This window comes from Mchenga conophoros, linkage group LG17, assembly GCF_057382185.1.
Source record: "Mchenga conophoros isolate Kocher_MC1m ecotype Shallow Benthic linkage group LG17, M_conophoros_male_GT1.1, whole genome shotgun sequence".
Taxonomy (NCBI): domain Eukaryota; kingdom Metazoa; phylum Chordata; class Actinopteri; order Cichliformes; family Cichlidae; genus Mchenga; species Mchenga conophoros.
The window spans coordinates 6,105,376-6,122,908 of record NC_140542.1 but is presented as its reverse complement, the minus strand read 5'-3'; the positions used below and the strand labels follow the sequence as shown (position 1 = coordinate 6,122,908).

Genomic DNA, 17,533 nt, shown 5'->3' with positions numbered 1-17,533 from the left:
GGCAGCACATCTGCTACACCTCTATGACGTGGTGTAGTACACTATCACTTCTTCACCAGTGTCACCTTTTCAATATGGCTGTCCTTCACCCAGATTTGCCCCCATCCCCCCCGCGCAGCTGTTTCTGCTCCACTTACTTGTTTCGCTTAACAAACTGCAGATCTCTATATTGAAATCAATCGTTCTTATAGGGTTTTTATTATGACATGATAAACCTGCAATATCTGTTAATAGGTTAGATAGATTAATGGATATATTTATTCCCAGGTGTGTGTGTCTATGTGTGCGTGCATGTATTTGTATGTAAGCGTGTGTGCCCTTGAGTCTCCATCAGAGGACCATGCTGACACTGTCATCAGTGCCAACTGTCATTGTTTTGGGCTGCAGCAACACTGACTAGCCGGCCCTTTTTTCTGATTGGCCGCTGTCAGAGCAGCTTGACCCCCGATTGGCTGCCAGAGAAGCCCGATTAAGAATGCCGATGAGTAGCTCTCCTTTCTCTCTCGCTCTCTATCTCTCAGACACTGTAAACATCCTGCTCATGCTTGTGTTTTTTTTCCTTCAGTGAGGATCTGTGACAGCTTTTGCAGCTTTCCTGCTGCCAGATTTGAGCATCTTTCACTATGACAGATCCGATCCGCATGTGTGTGAATGTTACAGTGATTCTGGACCGACTGATGCAGGGATGTGAGGAATAAGGAGTAAAAAAAAAAAAAGTGGGGATGCTGGTTGCTCTCGTGGGACATCGCACTTGTTTGTCGCCCTCAGCGAGGGGCTGGAGGTGGAGGATGGTGTGTGCATATGTCAGTGTGTGTATGTAGAGGAGTCATCGGGCTGTTTTGGCATTTGCTGCGGCTCAGCTGTGAAGCCTCTCCCCCCCTCCTCCTCCTCCTCCTCCTGCCTTCTGAGGAGCGAAGCTGCCTCTCTGCCTCTGCCCACCTTCACATGGTGAGTGTCCTCAAGTTGTCTTGAAGCAAAGGCAGCTTGATCTCCAGAATGGATTCTCTTCTTTATTTTCTGCAGTGCTCTCACTCATTTGTTACCGTGTCCTTCTCCCCGCCCTTACACTGCTTCATCTTTCACCCGCAGTTCCCTGAACAGTGTAAGCATTTGACCTTCATATGCACACACACACTCTTTCTTCCAGCTCCTCATAATCCCCTTTCTCTTGATTGTAATTCTACTTGTTTTTTCCCACATGCTCCACCAGCTCTTTTGCTGTGATTCATCAGCTGTAACGCACGGAAACTAGTCATGTCTCTGTGAGCAATGTCCGTGTATGAGTGTGTGTTTGCTGTGACTGTGGTGACTGGGCACCAGTAGCAGCTCGGCAGGTGCAAAAATTTCCATCCCTTGGCTGCTAGGGAGAAAATGCGCCCCTGGGTATGATTCGCGCATCCAGCTAGAACAAACAATCCCTCCTAACTGGTGACTGACACCTAATCCCCCTTGACAACACACACACCCCCTCCCTCCCTCCCATTTCCCATTAACCCCCCCCCCCCCCACACACACACACACACACACATTCATACACACACACACCTTTCTTCTCCTATCAGCGTGAGCTGTCATCTCCATGTTGTGTTGTGTTATAAATGGAGCCGCACTGTTGAGTGTTTTAAGCAACTAGAAGAGAAGAATAATTCCTTTTTCACTGGAGAAAAAATCTTTAAATATTCTTGTGTAATAGTAATTTTATGCTCTTTTTTAATATGACCACCACCCCAGTCTTCAACAGGTTCTAAACACACTGCGTTTTCCAGTGTATTTAAGACCAAGTTAAGATAAATTGTGTCCATTTACTCCTCTGCATGTAACATTTCAAAACTAATTCTCTAATCAACTGGGACTCAAGGTCAGGCACATAAAGTAAGAATAAGGTGAGTTTGCTTACTAAAAGACATTAGAAGTCTTGGTGTAAGTCTGAAAGAGATTATCAAAGCCAGTGAACGGGTCACAACAGTAATCTAAACACAATGGCAAAAAAACATGGACGCTTAAATCTCGTGGTGTGTCCACAGATGTGACCATAAAACACTGAAATAACAAGCATGGCCTACTTCTCCTCACATTAATTTTGATGACTTACTTGCTTCAAATACCGGAGATCTTGACTCCAAACTATTTAGCAGACAAGTTTAAATTATTGATACGACATCCTGTAAATGAAAAAAGTATTTGGGCTGCTCAAACTGACACAGTGGAATGATATTATGTTAACAGAGAAGGCTCACCACACTAAAAATGCAGAAAATAAAATACATAATCAAACCGAGGTTGTTTGAAGTTATTCAAACAGGCTATCCAGATTTATGTGTCACTTTTGCATCTTCAAAATCAATAAAGACCTGTTTGAGTGACCACGTGAAGCTCCAGTGTTACATCAGTTTACACAGTTTAATGAATTTTCTTCAGACGCAGACAATTTCTCGCTTAATGTTTTGCACCATTCCACTGCTGGTGTCTTTTTTTCAGCTTTTGTTCAAACTGTCATTATGTCATCATGAAGCATTTAATGACCCTCAGCATATCGCAGTGAAAAAGTCACAGCAAGGTAACTTTAACATAACTGTGATCAGCTATTTTTAGTTCAAGCTTGTGTGGTTGGAAAGTAGCAATCAGTTCGGAAAAATGACCTGCATTAGCATGAAACTATTCGTTTTGTTACAATGGTGGCTGGTCGTACTAAACATGGCTAAAGTTTCATATAATCAGGTCAGTGTATGTACAAGTAACCTAAAATGAACCAAACTAGCTTCAGCTCTGGCAGTGAGCACCGAAGCCCCTCCAACCTGATGCTTAAACCTTTTGTTTGCTACGGCAACCAATTGAAAGAAAGCTGGCTTGAAGTGAAGGAGGCCTTAAAGGAAGTGGAGCTAAAGCAGCATGGTTCAGGATGAACTGAGGTGCTGCACCAAAGCTGAGTCGGACAAATAAAGATTGTTACATTTCAGTTCTTCTTGGTGGACATTAAGGTATTTCCAGGCTATAGAAGATATTGTGGTGGACCACTGGAGGGCTCCACTCACACCCAGTTCTCAGAAAGTGTTGTTGCTGTGTTTTGGAGGGAAAGTATTCAGTTCTGTGGTGATGAGTAATAAACGAGCAGTGTTTATCGAGAGCTCTCGTGTCGTCTGTGTTTACCTCCACATTGGTGACCCCTGACTCGAACATGCTGCAGTCCGATGGTGGCACCGACTCCGCTCTGGATGCATCAGCAGCCGCCAGCCCTCTGCCTCCAGCTGCAGCTACGTTTGCTGTGGCGCTCGAGCTGCCGGACTTTTGGCTTCACGACCCCCCGTCGTGGTTCGTGCACGTGGAGGCTCAGTTCGCCCTTCGTGGCATCTCGGCTGACGACACTAAATATCACCATGTGGTGGCTTCTCTCAACCCGCTAGCCACCCGTCGTGCGTTGACTCTCCTCCGGGACCCACCCACCCGAGGGAAGTACGGGCTTGGACCGGACGACGGGGGATTCCTCTTCACCCACATCTTCCTCCGACAGCCGGCGGCGGCCGTGAGAGCCGGCCTCGCCAACTCTCCGCTTCTGGGCACGAAGGATTATCGCTCCCTGGCTGAGGACGCGGATCGTATTCTCCTGGCTACCCGCACTTTCCACGATCACGACCTAGTTCCAGCCTCGCCGGCGGCGCCTTCCACTTCCCCGCTGACCTGCCACGACGTACCCGATCCTTCGCTGACGGCAAAGATCACGGCACAGCGACACCACGGACGGGACCTCTGTTTCTACCATCGGCGTTTTGGCGCCGGAGCGCGCCGCTGCCTCCCGCCTTGCGCTTTTCCGACCCTGGGACATGGACCCCGCCAGCGCGCTGTAGCGGCCGCAACCGCTGGCGACAAAGAAAAACTGCTCTTCATAGAAGATTCGCCCTCTGGGAGACGTTTCCTGGTCGACTCTGGCTTCCAGAAGAGCCTCCTTCCCCCGTCTGGAGCCGACAGTTTAGCAGCGGGCTGCGGACCGCAGCTTGTTGCGGCTAATGGCTCTCCCATCGCAACGTTCGGGGAAAGGTTCGTGACTGTTTGTTTTCATGGTCGGGATTTCCAATGGACCTTTGTTGTTGCCGCTAGCTCTGTACCTATTTTGGGCGCCGATTTTCTTTGTGCCCACGGACTGCTGGTCGATGTCGCTAACAGACGCTTAATCGATGCACTGTCTTTTTCTTCAATACCCTGTTTCACTCGTGCCATCGATCCCCTGAATCGGGCTAATGTAGTGACTTCAGGGAATGTTTTTCAGCATTTGCTCTTGGAGTTCCCTTCACTGACTGTTCCTAATTTCTCAAACACGGCAATGAAGCACGGGGTTGAACATTATATTCCGACGGTCGGTCCCCCAGTGTTCGCACGCGCCTCGACCCCGCGAAACTCTCGTCGCTCGGGAAGAGTTTGCCGCAATGGAGCGCCTCGGCATAGTGCAGCGCTCGAATAGTGCCTGGGCTTCTCCGCTACACATGGTGCCCAAGTCAGACGGTCGGTGGCGGCCGTGTGGGGATTTTTGCCGTTTGAATAATGTCACGGAGAACGACCGTTACCCCATTCCCCACATCCAGGATTTTTCCGCCCACCTCGCCGGCACCTCGATTTTTTCTAAAATTGACTTGGTGCAGGGGTAACACCAGGTTCCCGTGCGCACCGAAGACGTCCCCAAAACTGCCGTTATTACCCCTTTCGAACTGTCTGAATTTCTGCGCATGCCGTTCGGCCTGAAAGGCGCGGCCCAGACTTTTCAGCGGTTGATGGACTCTGTTTTGAGCGGGCTGCCTTTCGTCTTCGTGTACCTTGACGATATATTGGTGGCCAGCTGCTCTGAGAGTCAGCACGCGTCCCATCTGCATCAGGTTTTCCAGTGCTTGCCGGCACACACAACCCCTCCAAGTGCCAGTTCGGCTTGCCGGTTCTGGGTTTCTTGGGCCACCGCATTTCCACTGACGGTGTGGTTCCGTTGCCAGACAAGGTCCGGGCCGTTTCGGCTTTTCCGCATCCTGCGTCCGTTAAAGCACTGCAGGAGTTCTTGGGGATGGTCAATTTCTACAACCGCTTTCTCCCCAGAGCTGCGCACCTGCTGCAGCCTCTCTATGCTGCCTTGAAGGGTAAAACAGCTAAGGACACGATTGATTGGCCCCCTGAACGCATCCAGGCATTTTCTGGGGCCAAGACCGCGCTGGCAAACGCCGCCCTGCTGGCCCACCCGTGGACCACTGGAGGGCTCCACTCACACCCAGTTCTCAGGAAGTGTTGTTGCTGTGTTTTGGAGGGAAAGTATTCAGTTCTGTGGTGATGAGTAATAAACGAGCAGTGTTTATCGAGAGCTCTCGTGTCGTCTGTGTTTACCTCCACAATATATAATTTCTCCACAAGCGCTAACTAGCAATAACCAGAGTGACCACTTGGAAAACTTTTTTAGCACATGTGAGTGAGATTAACCTGCTCTACATCTACAGTAAAGGAATAAAAACGGAAATATCTAACAAAAACTCTTGTTCTGTTAGTCCAGTTAGCTGATCAGATGCTTCTGACTGTTTTCTGCTTTAAATTGAAACTCAGAGAGCATTCTCCAAACTGTGGAACAGCATTCCCCTCAGTCAAATCTGCTCCATCCAGCCTGGACTGGACTTAAAACTCATTTTTACTCACTGGCATTTGAATCGGACTTGCTCATTGTGTCTTCACTCACTTTTTCAGCTTCATGTGTTTAGCACCTATTAAAATGTAAATGGTAAATGGCCTGTATTTGTATAGCGTGGATGACTGGTTGTGTAAAGCGCTTTGGGGTCCCTAAGGTCCCTAAGGACCCCAAAGCGCTTTACACAACCAGTCATCCACCCATTCACACACACATTCACACACTGGTGATGGCAAGCTACATTGTAACCACAGCCACCCTGGGGCGCACTGATAGAGGCAAGTATGTATTTTAGTCATTTCTTATCCAAAGGAAAGGATTTACACGTGCTTAAATTGCTTTATTTTAGCATTATGCAATTCTGTTGTTCCAACTTAATGTACTTGAGTTGAACCAACTTAATTCATTAATTGTGAATCAACTTATATACTGCAGTTGAGTCCAATTTAATTAAATTGAGTTAATCCAACCTTTCCAAATTAGAGTAGTCCTGCAAAAGTACTTAATGCTAAGAGAAAGCCATTTATAAATGTCAAAATACCTTTCTGTGATTATTTTAAAGTTCATTTAAAGAGTTATTTCTTGGAGTGTCTAGAGTCTAGAGTCTGATTAACATAAAACGTGTGTAGACATTGCTTTTATAACAAAATGTACATACTGTAGCTGTCACTCCAGCCACTTGTCCTTATCAGGCTCACAGGGGGGCGAAGGGGGCTGGAGTCTATCCCAGGTGTTATAGGGCAAGGTATAAGCTGGACAAGTCTAACACAGCTTGGACAATTTAGAAAAATCAATTAACCTAACCCCACTAAGCACATGTTTGTTATGTGGGAGGAAGACAGAGTACCCAGAGTGAACCCACAGGGAGAACATGCAATCTCCACACAGTTGGTGGATTTGAACTCAGGACCTTGCTGTGAGGCAGCAATGGTAACCACCGTAATGTCATTCAGAAACAATATGACTGCAAGGCTTGATGCAGAATTGTCTTTACATTTTTGTCCTTCACAGGTTAAACCACAAAAAGGAACAATAGCATACATGTGGTGTGTGTATGGTTTTCTGCCACATCCAACCCCAGTGATTTTCCTGATACAACTACTACGAGTTGACAAGTATTAAAACTACATTAAGAGTATGAATATAGTTTATAGTAAGTGAGCACATGTGGCACAGGTAATACTTTATGAGAAAACCTGACACAACATATATTTTTTCTAATACAAAAAAACTGCATTATGCATACAAAACTAGTGAGAATAAAATAAATAATAAAGCAACAACTTGCAAGACTAGGCTGCATGTAATGGCATGTTATATAAAATCTTAAAATAGAATTAACAAATTCTTCATCTGGTAATTGAAAAAATTTAAGATGCATTTTTCTTGGATGTTCAAAATTAAAGAGGAAAAGGAAATAATCTACAGTGCCACTGCTGAAGTGTGGCTTTATTGAGTTTAAGAAAAACAGATGTGTGTACACCCAAAGCTTTAGTACCATGTGACCTCAGTTGTGGCTTGGGTTACAGAAGCACCATAAGGTTGTTAAAGATTGATGAATACATTGTTTGACTGGCCACTGCCTGGCAAGACAGCACGATGTAGGCTAATATCTGGTGTCTCAGTCCTCCGAGAGCCAATATTTATAGTAAGCAATTCTCCTTTCCATTAACGAGAGCAGCGTTGGAGTGCTGAGGGTGCTGAGGAAACGGGGTCGGGAAGTGTACGAGGTCATCACATACTGCCTGGGTTTAAGAGTTGAAAATAACATGCTAAAAAAGCTTCTCATGTCAGAACTATGGAAGCTAATTTCCACCAGTAACACAACAATAATAATAATAATTTTTCCATTAAAAACTATAATTGTTTTTTTTTAACTGTGCATGTTACACAGTAGAAAAGTACACCAATTTAAACTGATACAAAACTGGAATACGTTCAGGTATTGAACAAACTTTAAATTTTGTTGTGAGCAAAGCACAATCCATATGTTGCGACTGTTTCACTTAATTTTTATGGACGCCCTCCTGAATACAGATTATGTGTGCTTGAGTCCGACTCCTCCAAAGACACCCAGGCACAGTACAATATACGTATGACATCAAAGGAAAAGAATAGTAAAATTAGGACTTTATTTCAGTTTTTCAATTTAAATGAAGCGTAAAAGGTCGTAAATATTCATACACTCTTTAAAGTTCGTGATTAATTTGATCTTTTTTCACTTACTGGCAGAAATGAGTTTCCATAGAAGAACTTTTAATCTCAAATCTTGAGATGAAACTTTATTCATCTTCTTTGAATAAATAAAGTGTTTTTTCAGTGTGCCCTCTCTGAAGGTTGCAGGTTGAGTTGGTCACCCTGTTTTCCACTAGTATCAGATTGATCATCTTTCTATTAGCCTCGTCCATGGAGTCCAATGTTCCAAAGCATCAACGGCTGATTAAAGGCTGGGACGACTCCCCAACCTCTATATCTCTGTCCCTCTTACCACCGCTCAGCAGAAAAATTTAGCTGAGTCACCTTTGCTATCACAAACGTAAATTCACCATGCAGACCTTCAAGACAGCCAACCCCCTCTCTCGAAGTCTTCTCACTCTCCAGAGGACTGAAAGTAAGAGACACAGACCTGTTTAGATTGTTCGTTTTATGCTAAGCTTGGAATAATTTCTCCCTCCCAGACGGGCACAGTCTAGTTGACCAATAGCTCCAATTAGCATATGTGTTGCCATGTAGAGTGTCTATCTTTGGAGGGTCTTTCAAGGTTAATCTTTGCTAAGGAGATAGAAGTTACAGAGCTGTGCTTTTTCTTTTTTTCCCTCTAATTTTCACACAGCTTCCTCTGCCATATTATCTGTTGCTGTACATCTGTTCCTGCTGTTTTTGTCTTCCTTTTAAATTTTGCTGTTACGCTTCAGCAAAAACTCAAGGAAAGTGTTTGTATAGTGGGAATCTCTGTCTACGTCTTCAGCATTTATTGCATTCTACCCATTGGCTTACACCTTGTATGATGTGCAGCACGGCTGTTCATCAGCATTTCCTCTTAGGGACTGTTCCTTTCCACTCTACACTAAACTCTAGCTACCTTTGTAGATGTCAAAACCTCCATGGATTAAAGATTTAGAAAAGACAGTCTTGATTGCCTGTGAAGCTGTAGTTTTAAAAATATTTCTTTTACAACAAAGTTTTATTTATTTTATTTGCAGAGGGGGTTTGTTGTTGTTGTTTTTTGGAATACCCAGAGTGACCACTTGGAAAACTTTCTAGCATATGTGAGTGAGATTAACCTGCTCTACATCTACAGTAAAGGAAAAGAAAAGGTAATTTTCTCTAACGAAAACTCTTTGTCTGTTCGTCCGGTTAGCTGATCAGATGCTTCTGACTGTTTTCCACTTTAAATTGAAACTCAGAGAGCATTCTCCAAACTGTGGAACAGCATTCCCCTCCCAGTCAAATCTGCTCCATCCAGCCTGGACTGGACTTAAAACTCATTTTTACTCACTGGCATTTGAATCGGACTTGCTCATTGTGTCTTCACTCACTTTTTCAGCTTCATGTATTAAGCACCTACTAAAATGTATTTAAGTCATTTCGTATCTATTCCCTTTTGTGCTTTTTGCTTTTGTTTGTTTGTTTTTTTAAATCTATTTTGTCTTTTGAACAGGGTTTTGGTGCCGGTTGTTAACAATGTGTTAAAAATGTGCTTTATAAATACATTAAGTTGAGTTTGAGTCAAGTAATCTAGCCTTAACTGCGAGTGAAATATACGTAGAAACATTTAATTTGTTTGAAGTTCAACATTAGTTAACTTAGCTAGCTGAGCAGCCTTGTGTGTGTCGAGCTCTACTGGCCATGATGTGAACAAGTCAAGTGCGCACAGGCAGAAGTCAGTTGGGACACCAGCAGTTGACTTGTTAGCTTAGGAGTTAATAGTTAACATTTTATAACCAGTCAACTTGGGCATTGTTAGTGAAGTCAACATGGTCTCTGGCATTTCTAGAATAACTTTAACTGTGTTTTTGCAAGGCTGTCAGATGATGCTGGCTGGAGGGGCCCTTGTGACGTGTGTGTGTGTGTGTGTGTGTGTGTGTGTGTGTGTGTGTGTGTGTGTGTGTGTGTGTGTGTGTGTGTGTGTGTGTGTGTGTGCGCGTGCGTGCAGAGTAATTGCAAGTTTTGCCTGCCTGGCCCTGATTATTTTTGTTGATTTATTCCTTGGGATGACTCACGTTTAGCTTCGGGTCTTTGGTCTTGATGTATTCTTCTTGCATGGATGGCCATTACCGTGTAGTTAGTGAGAAAGCTTTACCTGGGGGACGTTCTGACAGAAAGTCTTCTCATGTTCACTGTCACAATAGTTCCAAGTCCAGATGACACGGTCAATACTCGACCAGTTGCTCGCAAGTTTATTACTGTCACGGTCCGGGGCAGCGGCCGTGTGGAAAGTGGAAGGAGGACCCAAAATGCAGCACTTATTCAGATGTGAGGGTGATTTATTGTTAATAACAAACACAAAGTGGAGATAGCAAACAGAACTAAGGACGAAACTAAACTGGGATAAACTACACAGAGGAGTGGCAAACCTGAACATGAAGGGAGAACAGCAGGGAGAACACGCAGAGGATTACACCAGGTAGGAACACAGGTAGGAACACAGACGACGCGACGAGGAGCAGAGGAAATCACACGCTATAAATACACAAAGAGACACTGGGAAATCACACACAGATGGGGGAAACAGCTGGACCTGATTAACCTGACGAGACAGGGGAACACTAACACCAGGGACCAACAGAGGGAGCACAAACCCAGAACCCAGTGTCTAAAATCCCAAACACAAACCATCCCAAAACAGCCATGAATAATAATGAAAGTAATAACAATAAGTACATAAACATAAAGTCACTGAGTCATGGTCGCAGGACCATGACAATTACTAGACTTTCTGTTGTGTCTTAAGCGAGAGCAAGTAAATGGAAAAAGATAACAATAAGCACTAAAAGATTAATTGCTATCTCTTAAAAGGAAGCAAAAAACGACAGTAACGTGCTGTGTATCCTTACAGGTGCAAGTTTATCTCTACATGGGTCTGAGCTCCAGCACCAGAGCCTCCGCCGACACAGAGTCCAGCTGCAGCCCTCGGCCTCTGGCTACCGGGCAGCAGACAGACCTCTCACCTTCCCCTCCTGTGGGGAAGAAGACATCATGGAGGAATCTTTGGCCACAGCCCCAGATTCCAGCACTCAAGATGATGTGCCTCCACTGGGTGAGCACCACCAGCAGCAACTAAATTTATGTCGACTTCACTCAGCTTATTTTCTCCCAGCAAGTTTAGCTGACAGCATTGTGGTCTTTCTAATGAATACCTTTACATCAGCTAATAAAAGGCCATCACTGCTCAGAGAAACTTTTTCAGACTTGCGTGCAGGTTGTTGGCATTTTCAATTACTGTATTTAGAGTTGTTCCCCTTTACCTGATATAAAAATAGTAAAATACGATAGTCCTCTCTGCTCTCTGCCAACATACTTGCTTTTTGCGACAACACAGATTAATTAAAGGAGTTAGATACAGTACAGAGCATCGTGAAAGAATCAAAAGCCATTTGAATTGGAATTTAATTTAAAGTCCCTTTCCTCTCATACAAGCTCTTGAATAATCAGCTCCTGTTGTGTCTGAAGATGCCACTTGTGGTTTCTATAGTTCTTAAAAGTAGAATTTGAAGCAGAGCTGATTCTATCCCGGAGAAAAACTTCTAACACTACGATCGTGTTGATGTTTTTGAGCTTTTTAGCTCATTGTTTTGGATTTTTATAGCTAAAAAATAATAAGGGATGAAAAGGTTTTCTTTAGCTGTCTTATGATTGCTCAGTTATTGAATAAGAACAGAAGAAGAGTCAGCATTTTTACTGGATTAAAAGTTAGTCAGCTTGGATTCTATTCTCGTTTCCATTTACTCTCCAGTTGTGAAGGATGTTAACGTGCTTCTTGAACGAGAAAGGTCAGGTGGCATCAGCAGCCCGTCCAGAGACGACGACTCCACTCTGCAGAACCAGGGCACCCACAGCAGCATCCTTGATGACAACACAAAGTCCAGTGCAGGTCTCCCAGAGGTCAGCGGTGAAAATAAACAAATCACCGACAGCCAAATGTTTGCTTATTCATCCATCCATCGTCAATAATAGACAATAACTGAGTCAAAACAGCAGAGATAACGGTTCCTCTAAATGGCTACTTGCTATTCTTTGCTGACTCTCTTTATCTGCGTGGCCTCAGGGGAGGAGTAAGTCCAGTGGCCTTTGCTTCAGTGATGGAAAGAGCCGCATCGATTACATCCTGGTCTACAGGAAATCCAGTTCACAGTCAGAGAAAAGGGAAGTATTTGAACGGAACATCCGTGCAGAGGGCCTGCACATGGAAAAGGAGGTAAAATAGCTGGCTTGCACAGTGTTTGTTAACCATTCACTAATCCTTTCTAGTATTTTGCGCTTTGCAGGTAAAACAGTTTCTAAGACCTTTTCCTTTTCTTTTTTTGACAGCAACAATAAAAGCAATGTGACCTAAATTATTCTGAAGCATCTCCTTGTGGTTTGCAAAATCCAAACAATAGACCCAGTCAATGAATGAGGCAAACTTTGGATTATAAATCATTTATGATATACCGTATTTTTAAATTTGTTTTGGAGGTCAGCAATGTAGCACTCAATTCGTTCTTCGGCCATATATCTATTGCTCAAGAGCAATTCTTATAATCACAGGACATTAGCAAAGCAAACGTAGTCCAGTTCTTTAAAAAGCGATGACTCCAAAGTAAACGAGAAGCTCGATAGTTTCCGGTGCTGACAGAGAACCAGCTTCTTCAGCCAACCTGCAATTGCATTTATTGTGAGTCTCGCTCAACAGCGATACCATTTTATGTGAGGAAGTTATTTAATGCACAGCCCTATTATGCATGTAATCTAAATGGCCGAAGTGTTGAATTTTAAAATGCTCAAAGCCTTTGTGCCAGGTCTGACAGCTGGGGGCTGTCGAGACGTTCAGCACTCGTAGAGCAAAATCAAATGTGCCGATCGCAATTTTCCCTGCTGCTGCTTCTCACTGAGCAAAAGTGTCACTTGATAGAATGGAGAAGGTGGATGTTGTGATGCTGTGTGTTAACCTCAGCTCTGTTTGCTGATGCTGTACCGCCAAGATCGTCATTATCTAGAGTGCGCAGCGGAAGGCGACGGTTGTTGTCTCCTTCAACCTTCAGCCCACTTGTGTGTATTTCTTGCATGGAGTCATTTAGTTATTTTTAGGTCTCTGCAGTTAGCTTCTGATTCATGTACCCTTAGACAGACTCCTACACAGTCAGGAAGTACAAACAGGTGAGGAAAAGAGCAGATGCTCAACAGCCTGCAGTGAGATATTTTGTAGCTCTTCCCTTTAAAAAATAAATTCTGCTTTATATATATATACATATTATAAAACAGTATAGTATATTTATGTGTGTTTGACTTCATTACAGGCCTCGTTAACAAACAGTGATGTGATCTTCTTGAAGCTTCATGCACCATGGGATGTTCTCTGTCGCTATGCAGAGCTCATGAACATTCGCATGCCTTTCAGGTTAGACAAAACTTCTAATGATGCTAATGTGAAAATAATTAAAGCTGCCCTGTCGAATTTTCTTGTACACAAACAGAAGTTATTTGCATGTAGTGTAATGTAACCCCAACAGATCACTGAGCCTGATTCTTCCAGGGGTTTCTTCCTGTAAAAATTGAGTTTTTCCTTCCCAGTTTCACCAAGTGCTCCCTCATTTAGGGTCTTTACTCTACAATATAAAGCACCCTGAGGTGACTGTGCACTCTATAAATATAATATTTAATAATTACTATTCAAACATACATGAAGATACAGTATAAAAAGCAAAAAAGCTCTTCGTTTTATGTTGGCTGCCCTGTTCCATTTCTGTCTAGATGATGCCCCACTGTTTTAACACGGTAATATAAAATCACCATTAAAACAACACTTAACACTTAATGAGATCCATTAGCTGAAAGTTGTAGCTTATTTCTATAAAAATATCTTAAAACCCAGTGCACACAGTAATTTTAAGCTCTGTGGAATTTATTGCACTGTTGAATAGATGGAAGCCCAAATTGGTTGTAAGGTTGTATTTATTTATTTAATGAATTAATTATCAAGTGATAGCATCCTGAATGAATTTCTTCTTCTCTTCTCATCAACATTCCGTTTTCCAGGAGGAAAATCTTCTACATGCACCGACGGCACAAGTTTATGAGCAGGTGAGTGTCCATGGCAACGTGTAAGTGGACTAAGCAAACCCCCACTGCTGCAGCTTCAACAGAAGCTTCTCTTGCAGGATGGAGAAGCGCATCAACAAATTCCGCGGCTGGCTTCCCCGCAAGCCCATGAAGTTCGACAATGACAGGCTGCCCGACCTGGAGGAGAACGAGAGCTTTACCGCCCCCTTCAGTCGATCGAGGATCCATCAGTGAGTTGTTGAGGAATGCTTCACCCCAAGAGACTTTTTGAACTTAATCTTACACCGCCAGCTGGTGCATTTCCATTCCCTCTTTTGTACTTTAGCCTCTTATATGCAAATTGGTGCACAGTGTAAAACACACTTTTGCACTTACATATGTGCACGTATATACAAAAAACCTATCAGTCAGGGCAGACAGACTTGTTCTAACCAGTTTGTTTCACTCCAGTTTCATCATCCACAACAAAGATACATTTTTCAACAACGCCACCAGAAGTCGCATCGTTCACCACATCCTGCAGCGGGTCAAATATGAGGAGGGGAAAACTAAGATGGGTAAGATTCTGTAGAATTAATGAAAATTACCAAAAAATAAATTTAAAAAAATACATATCAATGCACAAAATGCACCAGAATATTATTGTATATAAGCACCGTATATTTGACTAAGAAATCCATTTGGTTTCCATTCTTTTTTACACTTTAAGCTTATGTGTAAGTTTTCAGACTTTAAATATGGTTTTATAACATTTTAATATTACTATTTCCTGTTTATCAATGCCTTTTTATAAAAAAAAAAACACCAGACAGTCCTATCTGATGCATATTAATCCAAGGCCCATAAAAAATGGCAGCTCATGCTGTCTCAAAAACTCCGGATGAATTCTCAAAATCCTTTTATGACAGACTTACAGGCATTTCTCCTGATTTTATCCCAGTGGTTAGTTGTGGCATTACATCAACAACAATGAAAAAATCCTCTTTAGCTCAAACGGTGTTTCTGCAGGGACCAGAATTTCAGCCGATATCTGTAAAACACCCCCAGCTGCAAAATTTTGACTCAATTTTTATGAGGTTTTTAATGAATGTGTTTGCATGAAACCCCGTCTTCTCATGCAAGGCTTGATTTGATTATGCATTCACACGGTAAATTCTAAATGTGAACACGGAAACGGTATGGCTCCACCTGACTTCACTCCTTTAATGATTCTCTTTCTTTCTTTTATTTATTTATTAATTTTTTTGCAGGGCTTAATCGTCTTTTGAGCAATAATTCATACGAGGCAGCTTTCCCCCTTCATGAGGTAATTTGGCTGCTAGAAACCTTTCACTCATTCATTTCCACCACCTGTTTTGAAGTAGTTCTTTGCTGTGATATTATATCACACACAGAGATCATGTCTATGTGTACATAAACATATATATGCATGCTTTAACAGGGGAGCTACCACAGCAAAAACTCCATCAGAACGCACGGAGCAGACAACCATCGGCACCTCTTGTATGAGTGCTGGGCTTGGTGGGGGGTTTGGTACAAGTACCAGCCGCTGGATCTAGTCAGGTAACTACATGCACACAATTAGATCTGAAAGTATATTGAAATGAGAACATCATCATCATCAGGTAGCGATAGCTGAAATATCTTTACATAAAATTTAATTAAGACATCATGATGTGTTGTGTAGCTTTTACCACATACAGGTGTAGTTTCGAGGCCATTCTGAGGGAACAAACTTGTTTTTTCTCATTCCGCTTGTGCTCGGCTGTTGTTCCAGGAGGTATTTTGGAGAGAAGATCGGACTGTACTTCGCCTGGCTCGGCTGGTACACGGGGATGCTGTTTCCTGCAGCTCTAGTTGGCCTACTGGTATTTCTGTACGGGCTTTTCACTCTGGAGCACTGCCAGGTCAGGTAAAGACACCTCCTCTCTGTAGTGATAAACATGTGTGTCCTGCTATTCTTTACTCTGAGCGTCTACAGAAGAAGACGCATTATTTTCTTCAAACTGCTGCATCTTTCCACGAATCCTCGTGTGCAGAGCAGACTAAACGTTAAATTATTTTTACATACATTTGGATACATTTAGATCTATAATGTGTTGAAAATGTTTCTATTTCAGTCAAAGACTGTTGCATATAATTTAATGTTTGCTTGATGCATGAAGATTAAAACTAACAAGTTTTAAAAAGAGACTTTTTCATTTCATTCAATTTTATGTGATGATTATGCAGAAAAAATAGAATTGGGCTGAAAGGTCTGTTGCTTTATTGTGGAAAGGTCTGTTGTCTGTTGTGTAGCATGTAAATAAGTAATAAGTAACTAATTACTTTTGAAAATAAGTCATCAGTAAAGTAACAGGATTTCTTTCTTGGAGAAGTAATCAGTAATTAACAACTAATTGCTTTTTTCAAGTAGCTTGACCAACACTGCTCCTAAGGTATTTGCTGTCTCTCTCAGTCAGTACTAAAATGAATTTGGAGCCTCTTCGTTTAAACTATATATACGTTTATGTTTACAAATACTTCAATCATATCCTGGCTGTTTGATTTAAAATTCACTGCAGTGATAATACGGAGGCAAAACTACAAAAAATGTGTGTTTGTCCAACAGATTATGGAGCTAACTGTAATTTGCAATTTGAGATGAGGCAACAGAGTGTGAAATTGTCCCCTGTACGTGATTATACTGGATGCTGCTTAACTGAAACAGAAAATCAAACGTGCGCAGGCTTCTTTGGCTGAAAAATCTCACACAGAAGCAAATGTTCTCTGTAATGACTTTTCTTAAGAACATAATTTCATTTACCTGAACAGAGATCACACACACTTACGTTTTGCACTTGTATTTTTTAAGAGAACTCAGACTTGCGTTAGTCTGGGTTTTTCTCTTGCTGGATGTTATAATTCTTGTCCTACTTGAATGCTTTGGTCATTTGTTTGTCGTCGTCCAGCAAAGAAATCTGCCAGGCCAACGACATCATCATGTGCCCCATCTGTGACCAGTACTGCCCCTACCTGAGACTGTCAGACAGCTGCATCTACGCCAAGGTACATGAAAAGGGGGACGAAATGTTCCCAGCAGCTGATACTTGTGATAGTAGCCGATCTCAGTGTTAGTTAAATAAATATGTGTTAAGAAGCTGTCTATCACTAAATGAGTCCAGTAGGATTGAAATATTTGTATATTTGAAGTATCATCAAAAAGAGATTAATGAGGGTATGCTTTGGGGTAGCCCTATGTTTTGATTCACAAGCTACCAGTTTATGAATGAATGTGCAGTGTCCTCAGTTTCTCACCCTTCAATCATCTCATCCTACTTGGAAACACTGTGATGAAAATGACATTTTTATCATCCAAAAGTATTCTTAGGAACATACTAACTGCACATAAACCGGCACTAAAATCTTTGACATTTATGCATCTCATTGAATCAGGTGTGTAGATTTTTCCTAAATTTGCTTTTTGACAAAAAAATGTGTGATCTTGTCTTCGTTTTAAGGTCACCCATCTATTCGACAACGGGGCCACTGTTTTCTTTGCTGTGTTCATGGCTGTGTGGGGTAAGTTAACATTGAACTTTGGAAAAATGCAGCAGGGAAACACATAACAATGAGGTTCGTACA

At 42.6% G+C, this 17,533-nt stretch overlaps 1 protein-coding gene across 4 annotated transcripts in view; it reads left to right on the top strand.

Annotated features, from left to right (window-relative positions):
• LOC146554965 (anoctamin-4-like) overlaps positions 1-17,533 on the top strand; it is a 58,706-nt gene that overhangs the window by 14,263 nt on the left and 26,910 nt on the right. Inside the window, exons 1-14 of one of the 4 annotated variants that reach the window (XM_085253074.1) lie at positions 432-948; positions 8,851-10,286; positions 10,707-10,907; positions 11,604-11,752; positions 11,916-12,065; positions 13,147-13,247; positions 13,886-13,930; positions 14,008-14,139; positions 14,360-14,466; positions 15,160-15,215; positions 15,351-15,472; positions 15,687-15,821; positions 16,861-16,957; positions 17,410-17,470. In XM_085253074.1, coding sequence (XP_085109200.1) covers positions 10,847-10,907; positions 11,604-11,752; positions 11,916-12,065; positions 13,147-13,247; positions 13,886-13,930; positions 14,008-14,139; positions 14,360-14,466; positions 15,160-15,215; positions 15,351-15,472; positions 15,687-15,821; positions 16,861-16,957; positions 17,410-17,470 — 1,216 coding nt within the window. In that variant the 5' untranslated portion in view covers positions 432-948; positions 8,851-10,286; positions 10,707-10,846. Of the gene's footprint in view, positions 1-431; positions 949-5,872; positions 10,287-10,706; positions 10,908-11,603; positions 11,753-11,915; positions 12,066-13,146; positions 13,248-13,885; positions 13,931-14,007; positions 14,140-14,359; positions 14,467-15,159; positions 15,216-15,350; positions 15,473-15,686; positions 15,822-16,860; positions 16,958-17,409; positions 17,471-17,533 lie in introns of those variants that run through there. The other 3 variants (XM_085253072.1, XM_085253073.1, XM_085253071.1) reach the window with 3 other exon arrangements.